We start from the raw sequence: 18314 nt of genomic DNA, 5'->3' as shown, positions 1-18314 counted from the left end.
CTAATTTAAAAGATTAGGGGCCAAGAACCGGCCAAACCTATTTCTACTCTTGACTTACCTGTACGATACTTGAAAGCAGAAAGAATCATTAACAGGCACCGTGACATTATTACAGGGGCTTCTATTTTCACATTCCTTATAAATGTTAACTATTTTATGTATGGGGCAGGGGCAAAAACCTACCTAACGGGTACAATAAATACTATTGGGGGTGATAGGCACACTAATAGCCCTGGCTCAAGCATTACAAAAGCTACCCATGTAACAAAAACATTTGTACCCCCTTAATATTTTAGGGAAAAAAAAGTATAGAAGGGCTTATCTCTAAATAAATAGATAAATAAATAAATAAATGTCAAATTTAATCCCCCTTTCTAAACCACATTTCAGTAAAATAATATTTTAAATTTTAAAAAATGAGGTAGAGGCAGATTAATCTATCAAATTAGGTAAAAAAAAAAAAAATTCATAAAACATTAGCAGCACACCTCTCCTGAAACCTGTAAATTTCTGTGCTCCTATCTGTGAAGCGAACTATTCTGAATACTCTGGAATCCCTCAGTTGTGGTATAAAAGGGCTATTACTTATTACTAGAGAATGAAAAAGAAAATAAAATTCAAAATTTAAGGGTGAGGTGAAGGAAAAGGATCTAATTATTGTATCTCCCTCAAGAAGAGAAAGGTCTTTAGCAATCCAAACCCTGAGTCCTCGGAGAGACCAGGACATTTGAAGGACTCAGGACATCCCATATCCTTCTGAGGTGCGCAGTCATTCACTCACACCTCTAAGTGTCCCTTCTGGGCTGGGAAGCCCGAGGGCTTGTCAAAACGACCTGGGCTACCACCCTTGAGAGGCCCCCAAAGCTGGCGGGGGAGCTGGGCCACGTGCACAGGCAAGATGAGCAGGGCATGAGGTGCCCGCCTGGTGCCTGAGGAGGCGGCTCTGCGATCTCAAGCGTGAGGAGGCAAGTTTTAGGGCAGACCTGACCCCATCCTCTCCCTGCAATGGCCCCCACCCCATCTCTGCACCCCAGGCTAACTCCTTTGGTCTCCCTAAGCCTGACTGCACTTGGCCGCACACAGGGGCCTTCTTGCCAGTCCCTCGTGGGGCTCACCCATCTCCCACCTTGCACAGCACTCTGCTCTATTTCTTCACGAGCGCTTATTTTCATTTGTGATAATATTTTTGCTTGTACTTGTTTAACATCTCTCCCTTTAGACTGTAAGTCCCTCAAAAGCTGGGTGTTAACTTTATGATTTCATTTCTGCAGGCCCGGCCCTTAGAACAAGGCCAAGCCACAGTAGGCTCTCAATAAATGTCGTGACTGACTGAGCCTTTAACAAAGGGTGGAACGTCAACAAAAAGAAACGAGAAAGCCATCAGAGTAGGGACACAAGTATAATCCAAACTGTAGAGGAAAACAGTGAGTAAAGGGATTGACTGGCCAGAAAAATAAGGTCCAAGATGAGAGAGAAAGCCAGTTACAGAGGTGGGCCACAGGGTCATTCTCTGAAGCATGAACTCCAGGCTGAGGAGTCTGGACTTTGTACTGCAGTGACAGGGAACCAAGGAAGGTGTTTAGTCAGAGGAGGGTAATAGGAAATATTTTAGCAACACGATAAGGCAGCACAAGCCAGATGCACTAGAGGAGAAGCCCAGAGGTACACAGGGGAATGCTGAGTGGCAGCTGTTGAGGAGATCCTAGGAAGGTGAGTGGGAGGGGGAAGGAGGAGAGAGATTCGGGGAGAAACCTTGGTGACTGACACACGATGGGGAGAAGAGGAAGGGTTTGGAGTCAAGGGCACATGAGGGCTCGAGCTTCCCTTAACAGGGCTTGGCTTGGGGTCTTTTTTTTTTTTTTGAGACAGAGTCTCGCTCTGTTGCCCGGGCTAGAGTGAGTGCCGTGGCATCAGCCTAGCTCACAGCAACCTCAAACTCCTGGGCTTAAGCGATCCTACTGCTTCAGCCTCCCGAGTAGCTGGGACTACAGGCATGCGCCACCATGCCCGGCTAATTTTTTCTATATATATTTTTAGTTGGCCAGATAATTTCTTTCTATTTTTAGTAGAGACGGGGTCTTGCTCTTGCTCAGGCTGGTCTCGAACTCCTGACCTCAAGCGATCCACCCGCCTCGGCCTCCCAGAGTGCTAGGATTACAGGCGTGAGCCACCGCGCCCGGCCGGCTTGGGGTCATTTCTACAACACAAACTTTCCCAATCCTCATCTGTCCTGTTGAATTCAAACAAAAAATTGGTACAAAAGCATCTTTACCTTCAAATTAAGGTCGTGGTGAGACATGTAGCTGGAAGAAAATGCCTGAGAAAGACTCATGGGCCCAGAGCAGGACACTTATGCAGTTAGGTGGAGAGTAGGTAGCCACTGTTACGTGATGGGACACTGGGAAAACCTACACTGATTTTGCCAAAAAGCACAATGGGGGAGAGGCTGAGTCACATCTCCCAGGCAGAAATCACAGGAGGAAGCTTCAAAAGGAAACAAGAACCTCCACTCCACAAAACAGCTTTCGGTATGGCTTCCTGATGGGCGTGTGGCAGCTCTGGAAGCCTCATGCACACTGTCCTTGATTTGGGCTCACGGACAGATTGAGCCCTTAGTTTTTCAGGAAAGTAGGATGCACGAAACCGCTTGATGAAGCATTATCCGGTGCCATGTGGCAAGTAAAATCTCATCGTTATGTACAGTGCAATGTACACCATGTGCAAGCATTTGTAATGATGCCACACACTTTCAAGAGGACATTCAGAGAACGGCCAGGACAGAAGCAGTTTGGGAACAAGTCATCTGAGGAGAGGGAGAAGAAACTGGGGTGCCTGGCAAGGAAGCAAGAAGGTTTGAGGGTGGGAGGCCATAACTGCAGCTTCAAATATCGGAACAACCATTATGGAGGACAGGGTGCACGACCCCCCCAGAAGAAAGAACCAGAACCGATGGGGCACAAGTCATAGATTTCAGCTGGAACTAAGAAAAGATTTCACAGAAGTAATGGAAGACAGCAGAGGGCTGTCACCCTCACCGAGGGTTTCTAAGCAAAAGGTGGAAGATCATTTCTAGAGATCATGAAAGTGGTTTTGTTCATAAGGGAGTGGGACTAGATGGTAACTAAGATTTTCCCCAAATTCTTGATTTGAGAATTTGCTGGAAATCACCACCACACTTTGCAAGTCACAGAAGAAAAACCTAACAACCCACCATTTTGGATAGCAGTAAAGGGCAGGAATGTTTGAGTCTTAATGGCAAAAAGGATGGGCATGGTGGCTTGCATATGTAGTCCCAGTACTCCAGAGACTGAGCGAGAATATTGCTTGAGCCCAGGATTTTGAGACCAGCCTGGCCAACAAAACGAGAACCTGTTTTGAAAAAAAAAGATTGAAAAGGAAACTCATGCTTCTCTCAGGAGGCCCCTTTCCCAAGTTGCTTTCCTTCGTACACACAGACAAATTATCTCTCTGGAGTTGGAGGGGGAAAGTAGGATCGGGCTGCAATAATTGGGTTGAAACAAGAGGAAATGAAAAGTGAACTGCTAACTAATGCCAAAACAAAAATTTAGCTCACCTATTAAATATATTCTAAATACAATCTTGTTAAGACTTAAAAGACGTTGCTCCAACTGGTTTCCCTCATTTATCAACCCCGAGCCCTTACGAAAGTCATTTTGGCTCCCAAAACTTTAGTTTCCTCACCTGGAAAGCAGAATCAAATAGAGAGCTAGATCAAATTGTTCCTAACAATCAATGGAATGCTTACCATTCTTTATGTCAAAGTAAATTCCAGAAGAAACAAAGATTTAAACCTGAAAAATGAAACCATAAAAGTACTAGAAGGAAATAATTTTTTTTTTTTTTGCAATCTTAGAGTAGGGAAGGTCTTTTTTTAACTAGGACACAAACTCCAGAAGTCATTCAAGAAAAGATTGATAGATTTAATTATATAAAAATTCTAAATTTCTGCATGTTAAAAAACTACAAAATACCATAAAACAAAAGGCAATTCACATCACAAAGGGCTAATCTCTTCAAACATAAAGAGCTACAAATTAGTATTGAAATAGATCAATTTGACAAAAACAAGAGAACAGAAAAGAAAAAGAACCAAGAAAATAGTGTTTTTTAAACATATGAAAAGATGTCAACCTCACTCATAGTAAGAGACACATACTTTAAAACTATACCAAGATAAAATTACCAATCTATTAACCAAAAAGAGATTTAAAGGGCCGACCAGCCCCACGTTGGTGAGGTGTAGAGAAATAGGCTTTCTGTATATGTCGTGGGTGGGGGAGTAAATTTAACATGTACAAACTCATTCACGCAGCTGTTCAGCTTCTAGAAATTTACCTTAAAATGACTCTGTACAAAGATTTGCATTACAACAATACTTTTAATCAGTAAAAGCTTGGTAACATCCAAAATGTCCATCTACAGAAAACTTTAAAAATAAATGACATTATATGCATACCATACGATACTATGAACAATAAAAAAGAAACCTCTTTATGTACTTCATTAGAATGGTTTTCAAAAAACTGCTATTAAATGAAAAATAGCAAGGTTCAGAGCAGTATGTATGAGATAGTACTATTTTTTCTCTTAAAAATATGCTTTAACATGTCTGAAATGCTTATATATGCACAGAATATTTCTGGGAGGATAATCAAAAAACTGGGGAGAGGAACTGAGAGTCTGGCAGACAGGGAAAGAGGGAGACTTATTTTTCACTGTATAGTCTTTGGTACCTTTAAAATTTCAGCCATATTCAGGTATTACCTAGGGCATAAAAATTCCATTTCTAGGGTTAGCTTTGCCTAGGTTTCCATATACAGTTAGATACGGGGGTTAAAACAAATATTCCCTCTCAGGGCACAGAAACAGACTAAGCACTGGGGTTGGGAGATCTCCACTGACGTACAGCGTGAAGACAAGAAGCCACTCCTCAGCCTCTCACTCAAGTCCACGTGTCTCTACTGTCCTTTGGGCCAGCACAGAAGGCTGAGCCAGCCCTGAGGATAAACTTCTCCAGGATTATCTACCTTCCGGCTGCCAGTGAGGGAAGCTGTTTCTCTGGCAGCAAAACCCAGGCCTGCATGCCCACTGAATAATGGATACAAGGCACTCCCATGGTTTTTTTGGAAGTTCTGTTGAAAATAACTAGATCCAAAGTGGAAAGGAACCAGAGCATTTACACAAACCACAGCATTTCAGCTGAGTTTACAACAGCTTCCTGCCTGTTTAAATCAGGACAGCCAAGAACAGACTGCCAGACAAATTGTCATTTGTAGGTCCCTAGTGAGCATAGGCAGTTTTCCACCTGTCCGGACAAATAAACAGACCGCCTTGAGTTATGGACAGGTGGGCCCTGTGGCGCCAGAGTCTGGGTCATTAGAGCTCGTGAGCAAGACAGCAGGATGCCCGGGAAAGACGTGATCAGTGTCTTGGCCCTGCCCAGCATCGACAGGCCAGAAGCATTCTCATCCATTGGCTACTTACTTGGTGGCATCAAAAGGGAGCAACTATGGGAAAGAAAGCAGGACAAGGGACAGTAAAGGTACCCTAGGCAGGGAGCATTGCCTTCCATGAAAACACAGAGCTGAGGTTAGACAGCATAATCTTTGAGGAAGCTGGCCTAACACCGGGCTCCAGAAAACAGCTCTATGTTATTTCTGAGGGTCACAGATTCCAAAGGAAGCCCAAGTGAGGTCCAGATTAATTGCTTTCCTGGTGTCTTATATAATAAAAACCCTGCCCCCCACTATCTAGCCAGGTAATTAATTAGCTGCCACTGTGACCACGTAGCACATCTCTAAACAAATTAAACTTCTCTGCAATCCACACACACACACACACACACACACACACGCAGGCACACGCACAGATACCTTCATATCTGGTGCCTAAGAAGCTCCCTGTACACTGATGTCCGTTAAGTCCACTCAGGCAGAGAGAGGCCACCAGCATCTCACTCTCTAACTGGCTGCTGAGAGGAAGTACTCAAGGTTCATCAGGGCAAATTATTTGTGGTAGGTGCTCTTTCAGGACATCAGCACCATTTCTATGTTCCAAACAGTGGTGCCCACAGCCCCCAGTCACCTTTCCCAGGTCCCTGGACACCAAGTCAGCTGTCCTCTCTCTGGATCTCCGGCTTTCTAGACTCCTGGCCATCTTCAGTGATTTTGGATTCCCTCCCCCTTGCTTCATAATCTTGGTTTTAAAATTTTATTTCTGCTTTGAGTAAGTGATGAGCTCACAGAAGTGTATTTCCTGAGACAATGAGAATCCAGCCCCTCTGCCAGCGCTCACCCAACGATCCCTGCCTGGGATGACAAGGACAATGGTCAAGTGTGAGAAATTCTTAGAAAATAAGATTTCATTCTAGTTCAATAGCTTTAAAAAACTGTTTAAAAGAAAAAAGTCAGGGGAAAAAACCAAGATGAAAAAAGCAGCAGGTGGCATTCATGGCTAAAGAGAAAGGGAGAGGAGGTCAGAAGTTGTAAGGTAGATTTGTAAGACAATGTAAGTGTAGGATGGAATTCTAAATTTCTCTAACAGGAGAAATTAATGAAAAGAAAGCAGCCCAACAGCCCTGTTCGCGCCTCCCTGCCCCGTGCCTGTGCCTGCTTGGCCTGCTCCTGCTCCTCCTCCAGGGAGCCTTCCCTGGCTGACTCCCCAACTGCCACCTCCGCCGTCCCCTCTCTCCCTCTTCCTAGCGGAACTATTCTCATAGCACTCCCATCACCCACTAGCATACTATGAATTTTACGTATTTATTCTTTTTAAATCCTCGGTTCCCCTCTAGCTTTCTAGAATGTCCGCTCCATGAGGGCAAGAGGTTTTGTCTGTTTGGTTCACTGCTATATCCCTAGCACTTAGAACCTGCCTAAAACACAACAGGGACTTAACAAATCAGCTGAATGAATGAATAACTGTAATAAAAATGTACTTCAATTTTATATTATTACTGATTATGTAAAAATATCTCTACTGTTTCTCAGATGCAATTACTTAGAATAACATAAGATGAACCAATATTCCATAAATTATATAAAACCACTCAGTCTGTATCCTACTGATGCTGTTACTTGAAAAACAGGAGAAGATACAAAACCAGAACCAAAGCATAAAGAATACCCCAGAAAATGTTTCTTTCTGTAATTCTCAGCCTTTGTACACAATGGAATAAAGATCAAATCCTTCTTATCTATTCGCCCACATTCATTGTCACCTAAGCTTTTACCCAGCCCCTCGACCAGGCTGGAGTCAAAAAAGACAAAATGTAACAAAACAAAAAAGGGGAGAAAAAGGAAATTTTCCTTTTGCTGGCAATTTCACCAATGCTGCAAAGCCCTCGGTGGTGCTTGGCGGTGCCCTCTGCCGCGGCCAAATGGAACCAGACAGGTCACTGGAGGGCGGGGCGGGCGGCCGGTGAGGGCCTGCCGACGCTGAGTGCTAAAACTGCGGGGGCAGAAGGTTAAACGTGGGCAAACACCACACTGGCAAGAACGGTAAAAAGAGAAAAGCAGAATCCCTCTGACAGAGAGGGCACGGCTACAGGGAAAGCATATCCTTGATCCCACCCGTAAAAATAAGAATGGAAAGGAAGAATGAATGAGGAAAGTAATGAGGGAGAAATTACAAAGAAGAGCATAGGAGAAAAGAGGAGCTAAAGAGCAAAGGGGAAGAGGGAAGGAGGAAACAGGGTGAGGAAACACAGGGACAGCAGCAAGGAGGAAATCAGGAGAAGAGACAAATGCACAAAAGCGCGGGAGGACGAGGGGCTCCCAGGCCCCTTGGCGGGAAGTGAAGTGGCAGCAGCAGGGAGGGCACCTTTCAGGCCAGGCCCCTGCGCCTGCCCCCCAACACCCACACTTTCCAGTGTGCTGTCTGGCCAGGGGCATGACGGCACCAAGGGACCGTGCTGTCCGGCCAGGGGCATGACGGCACCAAGGGACCGTGCTGTCCGGCCAGGGGCATGACGGCCCCAAGGGACCGTGCTGTCCGGCCAGGGGCATGACGGCACCAAGGGACTGTGCTGTCCGGCCAGGGGAATGGCGGCACCAAGGGACCGTGCTGTTGGGCCAGGGGCATGATGGCACCAAGGGGCATGGCGGCACCAAGGGACCGTGCTGTCTGGCCAGGGGCATGACGGCACCAAGGGACCGTGCTGTCCGGCCAGGGGCATGACGGCACCAAGGGACCGTGCTGTTGGGCCAGGGGCATGATGGCACCAAGGGGCATGACGGCACCAAGGGACCGTGCTGTCTGGCCAGGGGCATGACGGCACCAAGGGACCGTGCTGTTGGGCCAGGGGCATGACGGCACCAAGGGACCGTGCTGTTGGGCCAGGGGCATGACGGCACCAAGGGACCGTGCTGTTGGGCCAGGGGCATGATGGCACCAAGGGGCATGACGGCACCAAGGGACCGTGCTGTCTGGCCAGGGGCATGACGGCACCAAGGGACCGTGCTGTTGGGCCAGGGGCATGACGGCACCAAGGGACCGTGCTGTTGGGCCAGGGGCATGACGGCACCAAGGGACCGTGCTGTTGGGCCAGGGGCATGATGGCACCAAGGGGCATGACGGCACCAAGGGACCGTGCTGTCTGGCCAGGGGCATGACGGCACCAAGGGACCGTGCTGTCTGGCCAGGGGCATGACGGCACCAAGGGACCGTGCTGTTGGGCCAGGGGCATGATGGCACCAAGGGGCATGACGGCACCAAGGGACCGTGCTGTCCGGCCAGGGGCATGATGGCACCAAGGGGCATGATGTCACCAAGGGACCATGCTGTCCGGGTAGTGGCATGATGGCACCAAGGAACCGGCAAGGGACAGCTGTGGGGGGAGCATTGAACACACCAGCTTTCTCACCACGTTAACTGCAGCGCCAAGACTAACCGTAGCTCACTCACAACACTGTGGTATTTCTTCTGCTAGCATCAAGGCCATGGAAATGCATACGTATTTAATCTAGGCTAACAAAAAATTGCTTTATCTGACAGAAAGGGGACTGCCTATAAAATAAGTGAGATTATTTTATAATATGAACAAAATACCTCAATCTTACCAGACCACCTAAAACCAATAGAAATCTAAGGGGTGTTTCATCTAGAACAAAAGTTGTGACTCCTATGTACACCCAGAAGTAACATTCCAGACTCCAGTCTGTCCCCAGAGGTAAGAATGCCACGTTCTTGTTCAGAGTGAGTAGGCTTTGCTCAGCAAAAAGGGCCACACAGCATGCTTGTTTACATAATGAAGAACAATACACACTGCAGAATGTGGGTGGGAAATTTAGTGATTATCAGTGGAAACTCAAATCTCTTCATTTTACATCTTTGTCATTCTTCTTCTTGCACACCTAACCCCCAAGGGTTAAAAGCAGCCAAAGCCTCTGTGGAGTTGAACCAATCAGCTCTTCTCTTGATGACATCATGCCTCTAATGGGACAGCCTGGAAAGGGCAGGCATCTGGGACTTGGTCTGGAAGGGTCCCCTCCCAGCTGCTGCCACTTCATTTCTCAAGAAGGGATTCAAGAGCCAAGGGTCCCCTCAGCTACTATTTCAGACAAAACCGGGACAATTCCAGAATCCCTGACCAGAAATTATTTTCAGCTTGTACAAAATGCACACAAGGCATGTCCCTGCTCTTCACTCACTTCCCACTTGTTTAATATTTATGAAAGCTGATTACAAAACACAAATTTATCATTTAAGCCTTTGGCCAAGTTTTAAATGACTCAAATGTTTATGCTAACTAGACAAGAGGCCTTGCGTGGTTTTCTATTTCATAAACTTCAACCCCATTCAAAGGCAGGTATGACAGAGACATATCTGACCCCAGACTTTCTGTACATTCAAACCACGGTTTGACCGGAAAGCTATTTTTGCTCTTACGAGGGATTCATTCCAGGCGTTACTTGCTGCTGCTGTGTGTGTGCGGAGGTTCTGACACAGGAGCACACAACTGAAATGCAGACGACACTGCCAACGTGGTGGAAGGAAGAACAGGTTTCTTTCCTATAGTTGGAAGTGGGAAAGGTTCAAGTTTCTTTTTTTTTTAATTTAGATATTTTTATTTGGAATGTTTACATCAGTACAGCAAAACTAAATTTGCTGTGGCTCCTACTCTGCTCTCTGCTTCAAGTTAAAGAATGAATTTCTCCTACTTTTCAGCACCCTAAATATATAAGCCTTCTGGTTCATTTGCAAACGAAGATCATTTACAATTTACTTACTAGGGCCATGTTTACTACTCCAGCATATGGCCATCTACACTTGCTTAAAGTTGATAAAAACAGTGCTAAAGATGGCTGCGTTACTCAGGGTCCCTGCAGGAAAAAGATGGCACGTTTAAATGGGGCAACTGAAGGAGCTTAATAAGGGGATGATTTATACAGGTTTGGATAACGTGCAGGGAACAGTAACAAGGGATGAGAACTAGTCACGGCAAGGAGCCTCAGGCCAGAAGGGTCAAAGGAAGGGAGGGACGGGTTGTTAGAACCCAGAGAGAAGAGCTGTTGGGAGAAGGCCCCTCACAGGAGTGGTGGCCGTCAACAGAGGGACACAGCCAATCCAACATTCCCTTGACCTATTAATGCAGGACACACAGGCAGGTAGAGAAGGGTAGGCCCTGGACCTGCAAGGCAGGTGGAAGATACCCTGTACAGTATCTACTGATTGGAAAACAGCTTAAACAACAAACCAACCGACCATATGATGTAGCCACACAACAGAATACTAAGCCTTTTAGAATGAAGATCTGAATCCATATCTTTTACAGACATTGCCATGGTAAGATATCTACAACATAATTACATAAGAAAAGCAAATTATAAATCAATAAATATACTAAGACCCCAAATGTGTATATATATCAAGTGTTAACAGAGGTTAACTGTGCATAGAGGGATGCAGGTGATTTTTCCTACTTCTTACAATATATTTCTAAAGTTTTATTTATGTACAGTTTCTCAGTTTAACTTCTATTATGCTCTAGGTATCATTAAGACAACAAAGAGTGCTTTGACTTGCCTGGAAAACACAGAAAATATCTACCGAAGCTTGGATTCAGGTCTCCTCTTAGGCTGAGCTCTTTTAAAGGCCAACTCTGTCACTTCTTTGTTACCAAAAATATAATAGAAAATAGGGAGAATGCTTGTGTCACTAATGGATAATACCTTAACCAGGCCAACTTTCAGAAGTCATCTCGTTCAGGGTAATTCAACAAGGGCTGCGTTAAGCCACTGTAAGGAGCAGTCTGTATTTGGAGAAAAAGACTCCCAAATCGATTAGCAATGCACGTTCCCCAACTAGAGAACATCCCAAACAACCAACCAACCAAATAGTCACTGCTGGTCATTATGCAGAAGAATATATTTGAAAAATAAATGAAGAGATGGCTGCAGATTTCTCTCTAACCTCTCTTCTCCTCTCAGAGAGGTAAGCAGAAAAGTTTGTTAATTTCTCAAAGAAGAACAAGGCGGGGCACCTGCCCTACTTTCCCAGGCTGGGTAGGCGCTTCCGTTTCTGTGGTGGGGCAGAGCCTTGCAGGAGGAGCACCCGTGGAAGGGCCTGAACTCCACTGCTTCCCAGTCACTCTGCCACCACCCAACACCGAAGGACGGCCTGCAACGAACTCTGCCTTTCTTACGGTCTGAAGACACTCCAGACCTCAGCTCCCACTCTTTCTCCAAGCTCCAGGCACAATAATACTAATATTTACCATTCAGTCAATACCTTATGCAAGCCAGGAACTGTGCTAGACACGTAAACACATCTCTAATTGGTAGAACACTCTGAAACACAGATCTGACCGCCTGTGTCACAAATAAGAACTGGGACTCTTTTCAGAAGTTGTGCAAAACAGAACTCCTGTAGGGTACCTCATAGGATTGATCTTTAACCATTACTGGGGAAACTGTAGGATTAAGTATTTCCCTGTTATTTTTGCAAAGCCACCCCTTTCATCACGCAGGCACCACAGTGGAACAGGCGGTGCAGCTGGGGCTCAGAGCTGGCTCTGCTCACTCCCGACCTGAGTCGTCCACTGCCCTGCACTGCCTTCTCGGAGCAGCCTGGCAGAGACTCACGAGAAACTCACAGCGACTTGATCGGGCTGCCCAGCTCCCTGCCCCCTCCACCCCACCCCATCTCCAGGCCTTAGAGTGAGGAGCTACACTGGGCCCAGGCTCCCCCAGAGCAGCTTTTTCTACCTCCTGGGGGTCTAATGACAATAAAGAAAAAAAATCAGCAAGAACAGGATATGGCAAAGCAGCCTTCAGGCACTGGCCAGGGGTAGGGTGGGGAGCGGTCATTAACTACCAGCCCATTTGAGGAAATCTTGCCAAAGCCCTGGGTTTAGGGCCAATCACTGGGGAAAACACTTCTGAAGTTTCTCTTTAGATAGAGATAGCCACAAAACCCAAGTATAAGATGACTCAAAAACAATGTTGAAGGGTTACACATACAGGGTGCTGTTAATGTTTACTGTGTAAGCAAAGCTTGAATGTCTGAATTCTTTCCAATGAGACCTCGATTGCCTTAAATTTTTTCAAATTTAAAATGTAGCAGTGCACCCAGCACGTCACCCACACCACAGAACTGGCCCACAACAGCAATACCTCGAAATACTCCCTGGGTCCATGGTATGCGCCTGCAGGGCACATGTACTTTCTCTCATTAAGATGCAAAGAGACAACTGGCTTATGAGCCCACACAGCCAACGTCCATTAAGCGTGGCTTTGCCTGGGTGATTTCGTGTTTCTTCTCCAGGAGGAAATGGTGGAGCCCATAAGACTGCCTGGCAATGCTGCATGTTAACAGGACATAAATATCCGGTGAAGAATCACCCAGCACCACTGACCTCTCAGGGCGGGGGTATGCTCAGGAGAGGGAGCTATAAAGAAGAGGCAATTCATGAGCGTGGTAAAGCTGTCTTCCAGCCCATTTGGAGGATTCTGAGATACTGCCTTGACATCAAATCAAGTAGACATCCCTTGGTATCTGTGGGGGCACTGGTTCTAGCACCCCTGTGAATACCAAAATCTGTGGATGCTCAAGTCCCTGATATAAAATGGAATAGTATTTGCATATAACCTGTGCATATCCTCCCTATACGTAAATCATCTCTAGTTACTTAAATACCTAATACTATGTAAATAGTTGTTATACTATATTTTGGGGTTTTTTTTTTTTTAACTGTTGTATTGTTATTTTTTATTGTTTCTTGCTTTTAAATATTTTCGATCTGCAGTTGGTTGAATCCATGAATGCAGAAACCCATGGATAAGTAGGGCTGACTGTACTCATTTCTTGGCCTCATGCTCAAGGCCCTCTCACTATGTGGTCCAAATCTCACTTTCCACTTTTATTTCTTACTCTCGCCATGCACACTCAACACACTGTAGAAACCAGATGACCTAAGCCTTCCCAACGCCACGCCTTTGCTCATGCCGTTCTCTCAGCCACCTTTCTTCATCCCACTAGTTTTAATAGGGTTTTAACCATAATACTTGGTCCTTTAATTCCAAATTTCAAATTTCACTGCTCTGTGATCCTTTCTGAAGTGACTTCTTGCCTTCTCACACCTCCTGTCTGCACTCCCCCTTACTGATGTTTTTCTCTCTTAACCTCTCCTGTCATTTCAGAGCATATTGCACTTATCTTCATCCTAAGGCTTAAACTGCCTGATCCTATAGTTGACTGCAAATTAGTACAACTCTGTTTTGAAAAACAAAGGTAGACCACACATTTCTACAAACCCACATACCTTGTGTGTAATCTCCTAGGCACTCCCCTCCCCCCAGGTATCTCGGTCATAGCGATTTTCTACTAGAGGCTGCATCTAGTACAGGCTCACTAAATCTTTATTTTCCAAGCAATGAAAATTTTCTTTTGCACAGGATTCCTCTGGCTCTGACTAATCAGAGTCCTAAGCCTCATCTTATCTGGAGATAGTGCTGGAAGAGCCCTGCCCTGTTCCCACACTGGAAATGGGATTGGCTTTGGTTTACATAGCTTTGCAGCAGCAGCCCAAATAGAGTTGGGTAGGGCATTAAGTCTACAGATTGTTCAGATGGACATGTCAGCTGTACTGTTCTCCTCCTCTCGGAGGGCTAAATGCGTCTCTTGAAATTGTTCCTGGGAGACAGACCCACGCCACTTCAAAGGCAGCTTCCTCCCAGCAAGAAGCTTGCAAGGGTGGTACTTTAACATTCCTGGGATGTTTACCAATCTTTGATAGACACATTCTTCTGCCCAGTAAGACATGCCATAGGTCACTGAAAAATATCTGGGTACAAATATTTTACAACTATTGTAACTGTTCTGTAACAATGCTTACGAAAGGAACCTGGGCCTCTGACTCCAAATGTTTTCTACTCACTAATCTTTGTTTGCTGAACCACCTAACCCTCTGCCTGACCAACCCGGGAATGTGGGATGGGCAAGGACACTTCTGCTGGAAGAAGCATTTGGCCTTTCAGGGGAACACAGTACAGAATAACCTTGGAGAAGCAGGGAAAAGAAAAGCTCCCTTCTGATCCCATTTCTGTAGCTTCTCCCCAAGCCCTACCATTCTCAAACCCTCCCCACCCCCCAACTCCCAGCTAACCCTGGATCTTCTCTCTTCCTCCCAAATGACTCCTAGGGAGTAACTCCAGCTCTTCTAAGCATCTTCAGGGTGAGCATGATTCCCTCGGTGGGGCTGACAGGATCCAAACAGTTCCTAGTCGTTGCTAGAAACTGCCCCTCCCTCAGCTCCACTCTGCCGGGGCCTCCACCCTCAAGTTTAACCGTTAATGAACCTGACTTCTATGCCCCAGCCTACCTGGGGCTTGCCTTCCCTTGCGGTTTGTCAAAAACATGCTAGTCACAGTGGGAAGGAACCAGGGCAACCGTGGCTCAGATCCTGGTCCCAGGAGTCCACACGCAGGGGAGCTACGGTAGAAGTGGCCACCCTGGCCAGCCCAGCTCTCTGTGACGTCACATCGGCCTTACCTCATCCCACTCCGAGGCAAAGGAGGGCGACTTCTCCAGCCTCTTCTTCCCGATGCTGCAGTTGGACAAGGACTCGCTCCGACTCCCCATGGTAGCGTCCTCCGTGGGTGAGCAGGTCAGGAGATCAGAGTCAGACTTGGACAAGCTGCGGCTGAGTTTGAGCTCAGCTTTGGGTCTGCTGGTGGGAGGGGCTCGGCTTCTGGCCCCGCTCCGGTCTCCTTCTTCAGCACCACCAGGGCGCGGAGATGCTGTGTGAGTCAAAGTTTCAGGGTGTGATCGGCTGTTGGTGGTGGGCAGGCCTGCCTGGTAGCCCACTCTCTTGCTCTGGTCTAGGACACTGGGCTGGGGGGCTCCAGGAGTATGCACACCCGTCTCCTCCAGCTGCATGCTGGCCTCGTGGCAGGCGCCCTGCTGGGGGGAACTGTCTGGATGGCTCTGGCCAGTGGCAGAGAGCAGTTGGAAAGGGTCCTGCCCCACCTCGCACACTGGGGAGGAGCCGTGGAGGAGACCTGAGAACTGCTCTGGGACCTGCCCGTCCTGCCGCTCCGCAGAGTCCTGGCTCCAGCTGCTGCTGCTCCGCCTGTGGTCTTGGAGTGGACAGAGAGACAGAGAAATAAAAAATTAAACGTGGCAAAAATCAACAAAGTTCCAATGCAGTGAGCGTACAGCAAATCATAGGAATTGAAAACAGAGAGAAAGAGAGAGAAGCTGGATAGGCTAGGGAGGGGGGAGAAAAGAGAGAAGAAAGAGGAGGGAAGAAAACAGTTTTCGTATTGTTCTTAATGTTCAATTTGTCCCCAAAGTCAGAGAATTTATGAAATTCCAAACACTGGCCTGATTAATGCTATCTGGCAGCCTTCCCTGTTGTAAGATTTCTGTTAACATTAACGACCAGACCTTGCTATATAAGGCGAGAAGAGTGTTAACTATATCCTACAGAAAGGACACAGTGAGGACAGGGTGAGTGGACATGGAGAAGTGAGAGAGAGAGAGAGCGAGCGTGCGAGAGAGCGAGCACGAGCAAGTGAGACTCGCTCCTGGAACATCTGATACATTTCCATAAAGGCCAAAGTGTTATTTAGAGCCACCCGCCCTCCCTTCCTCTGGGAAGCAGCAACCGAGGAAAAAAAAAAAATGGAGGTCATGATCCACAACCTGCAACTTCTGGAATTCCTTAACTGAAAGTGCAAAACAAAACAGCAGAGAATAACTGCTTCCTTCCTCAGAGGGGGCCATTCAGAGTTCCACGCCTCATCCTTCCTTCCTCAGGGAGCACAGACTTTCTTTTTCTTTTTTTTTGAAAATGTGCACATCTCGCTCTTTCCAAAGCCTCCAGCTGCTGATATTTGTTTAAGTTTAACCTTAGTTGATCCACTGAAAACAAAACGGTCTAATTTGTCAATGCCAGAAGACATTTGCAGTTCTCTTGAGACTTCCCTAACATCCCAGAAATCTGACACTACTAGCTCATGAGGCCAATTACTACTGTACACTCAAATACCTCTGCCCCAAAGCAGCGCAAACAACTGGCCAAATCAGAGTCTAACATCAGCACCACACGGGGACACCCAGGCGCTTTCCTTGCATGAACTCAGTCCCGTTGAAGATTTTAACCCACGTCATCAGGGTGACATAACAACACTATATTCACATTCCAAAGTTAATATTCAACTTTATCTTCTGTGTAAGTGAAGTCTATGGTACCTACACCAATGATTCCCTAGTCTGCCCAAAGCTCCCAAGAACTCTTCATGAGATCAGAGAATCTTAGAATCAAAAGGGTTGAGTTTGACTACTTTTACAGATGAGAAATCTAAGGCCCACAGCCCTTTAGTGGTTTGCGCAAGGTGCTGGAAGAGAAGACTTTAACCTAGGAGGCGGAAGGTCTGGCTCTGGTCCTGGCTGTGCTGCTCTCTAGCTGTGTGGCCTTGGCAGTGATTTCATCTTGCTGGGCCTCAGTGACTAAAATAAGTGGGTTGGGCTGCACAATATTTTAAGGTCACGATGGTGATGAGAATCCTAGTCTGCACCATGCTGTGATGGCAGACTGCTCCCCCTCAGGGACGCTAGAGCCCCGCCCGGGTGCCCCTCCTGCTGCTGCCCGCATAGCACCCACTCTGCCCCATCACACGCCTGCAGCCGCGAGGCCCCTTCCTGAAGCTCAGTTCCACAACTGAAAAGGGCAGTCGGGTGAGGAGGGGTGCAAAATGAGCAGCACTTTATAAACGGGGTGTTCTAAAGCACAGTCTCCATCGCCTAGGCACGACGCTAGTGTCTTTCAAGACGGCCTTTAAGGAAGGATCCCAATAACCAACTCTCCCAACGAGCCCATCTCCCTGAGGTCTGAGCAGGGACGCGGTTCCATCCACCCCACCCTCTCCAGAAGAGCAGTTCCGGCTCCACAGTCTGTTCGGCTTTTGGCAAGTCTGCAGAGGCTGCTGCGGGGCAGCCAACTAGCTCCACTTTACTGCTCTGATTACTTATCCACAGGAGCCCAGAAGCATGAACTCTGGCATCTCCCTCCTCTATATTTGACTGTTTCACGACTTTCACACCTCCAGCTCACAAACCCAGCACCCCAAAGGCCAGGACCTGAGCAATGAACAAGCCCTAAATGACTTGAATCATTTCTCCAGGGAAGAAGAAATGGCGAGTACACAAGAGTTCCATACAGCTTAACTGAGGCCCCGGGAAGCCATGACTCACAGCTACGAATATCACACACAACAGCTGGGAGACGGAACAAAGCTATGCGGTGGTGTTGCATGGTGGGGCCACAGAGAGGATGACATATGACCGCCTAATGGTGGTTCAGGCCAATACACTTCCTCGGAGAAGCTGATGGGGAGAACTAACTGAGCTACAAAATTTGCCACCTCTGGGATGATATTCTAATGGCCAACTTCCTATAAATCCTTGCCCAAGGTGCAATGTCCCTTTGACTCCATTTGAATGCAAGAACAGGACCTGGGTAACAGGAGCACGGGCTTCTGCTCTCTGCATCAGCTTCATATTTAACAATTTGGTGGGGGAGGGGTGTCGGAGGGGCTTCTAGCAACACAAGAAAAACATCACAGCCTGGATCATATTGCGTGGGTGGACCTCAGAACCCAGGCCACAGAGAATGCTCTGACTGCTGCTGTGGGAGCTGACAATGCAGGCCCTGTCAAACAGCCACCCAGTCACGCTATCAATGAAGAAAGAGAGACAGATGCCAAGAGCTCAATACCAACAGATGCCGGGGGAAGGAAGTGGGCAGAAAGAAGAAATGGAAACTTATGGAGGAAAGAAATATGTAGAGAGGA

General features: G+C 47.0%; 1 protein-coding gene across 5 annotated transcripts in view; it reads right to left on the bottom strand.

The window, feature by feature from the left end:
• The window catches only part of ANKS1A (ankyrin repeat and sterile alpha motif domain containing 1A), a 188147-nt gene that overhangs the window by 59536 nt on the left and 110297 nt on the right, over window positions 1-18314 (bottom strand). For all 5 annotated transcript variants that reach the window (XM_069488647.1, XM_069488650.1, XM_069488649.1 and 2 more), the window contains one exon: window positions 15010-15596. In XM_069488647.1, coding sequence (XP_069344748.1) covers window positions 15010-15596 — 587 coding nt within the window. The remainder of the gene's footprint in view (window positions 1-15009; window positions 15597-18314) is intronic.

Source organism: Eulemur rufifrons, chromosome 15, assembly GCF_041146395.1.
Source record: "Eulemur rufifrons isolate Redbay chromosome 15, OSU_ERuf_1, whole genome shotgun sequence".
Classification (NCBI taxonomy): domain Eukaryota; kingdom Metazoa; phylum Chordata; class Mammalia; order Primates; family Lemuridae; genus Eulemur; species Eulemur rufifrons.
This window is presented reverse-complemented; position numbering and strand designations above follow the sequence as displayed.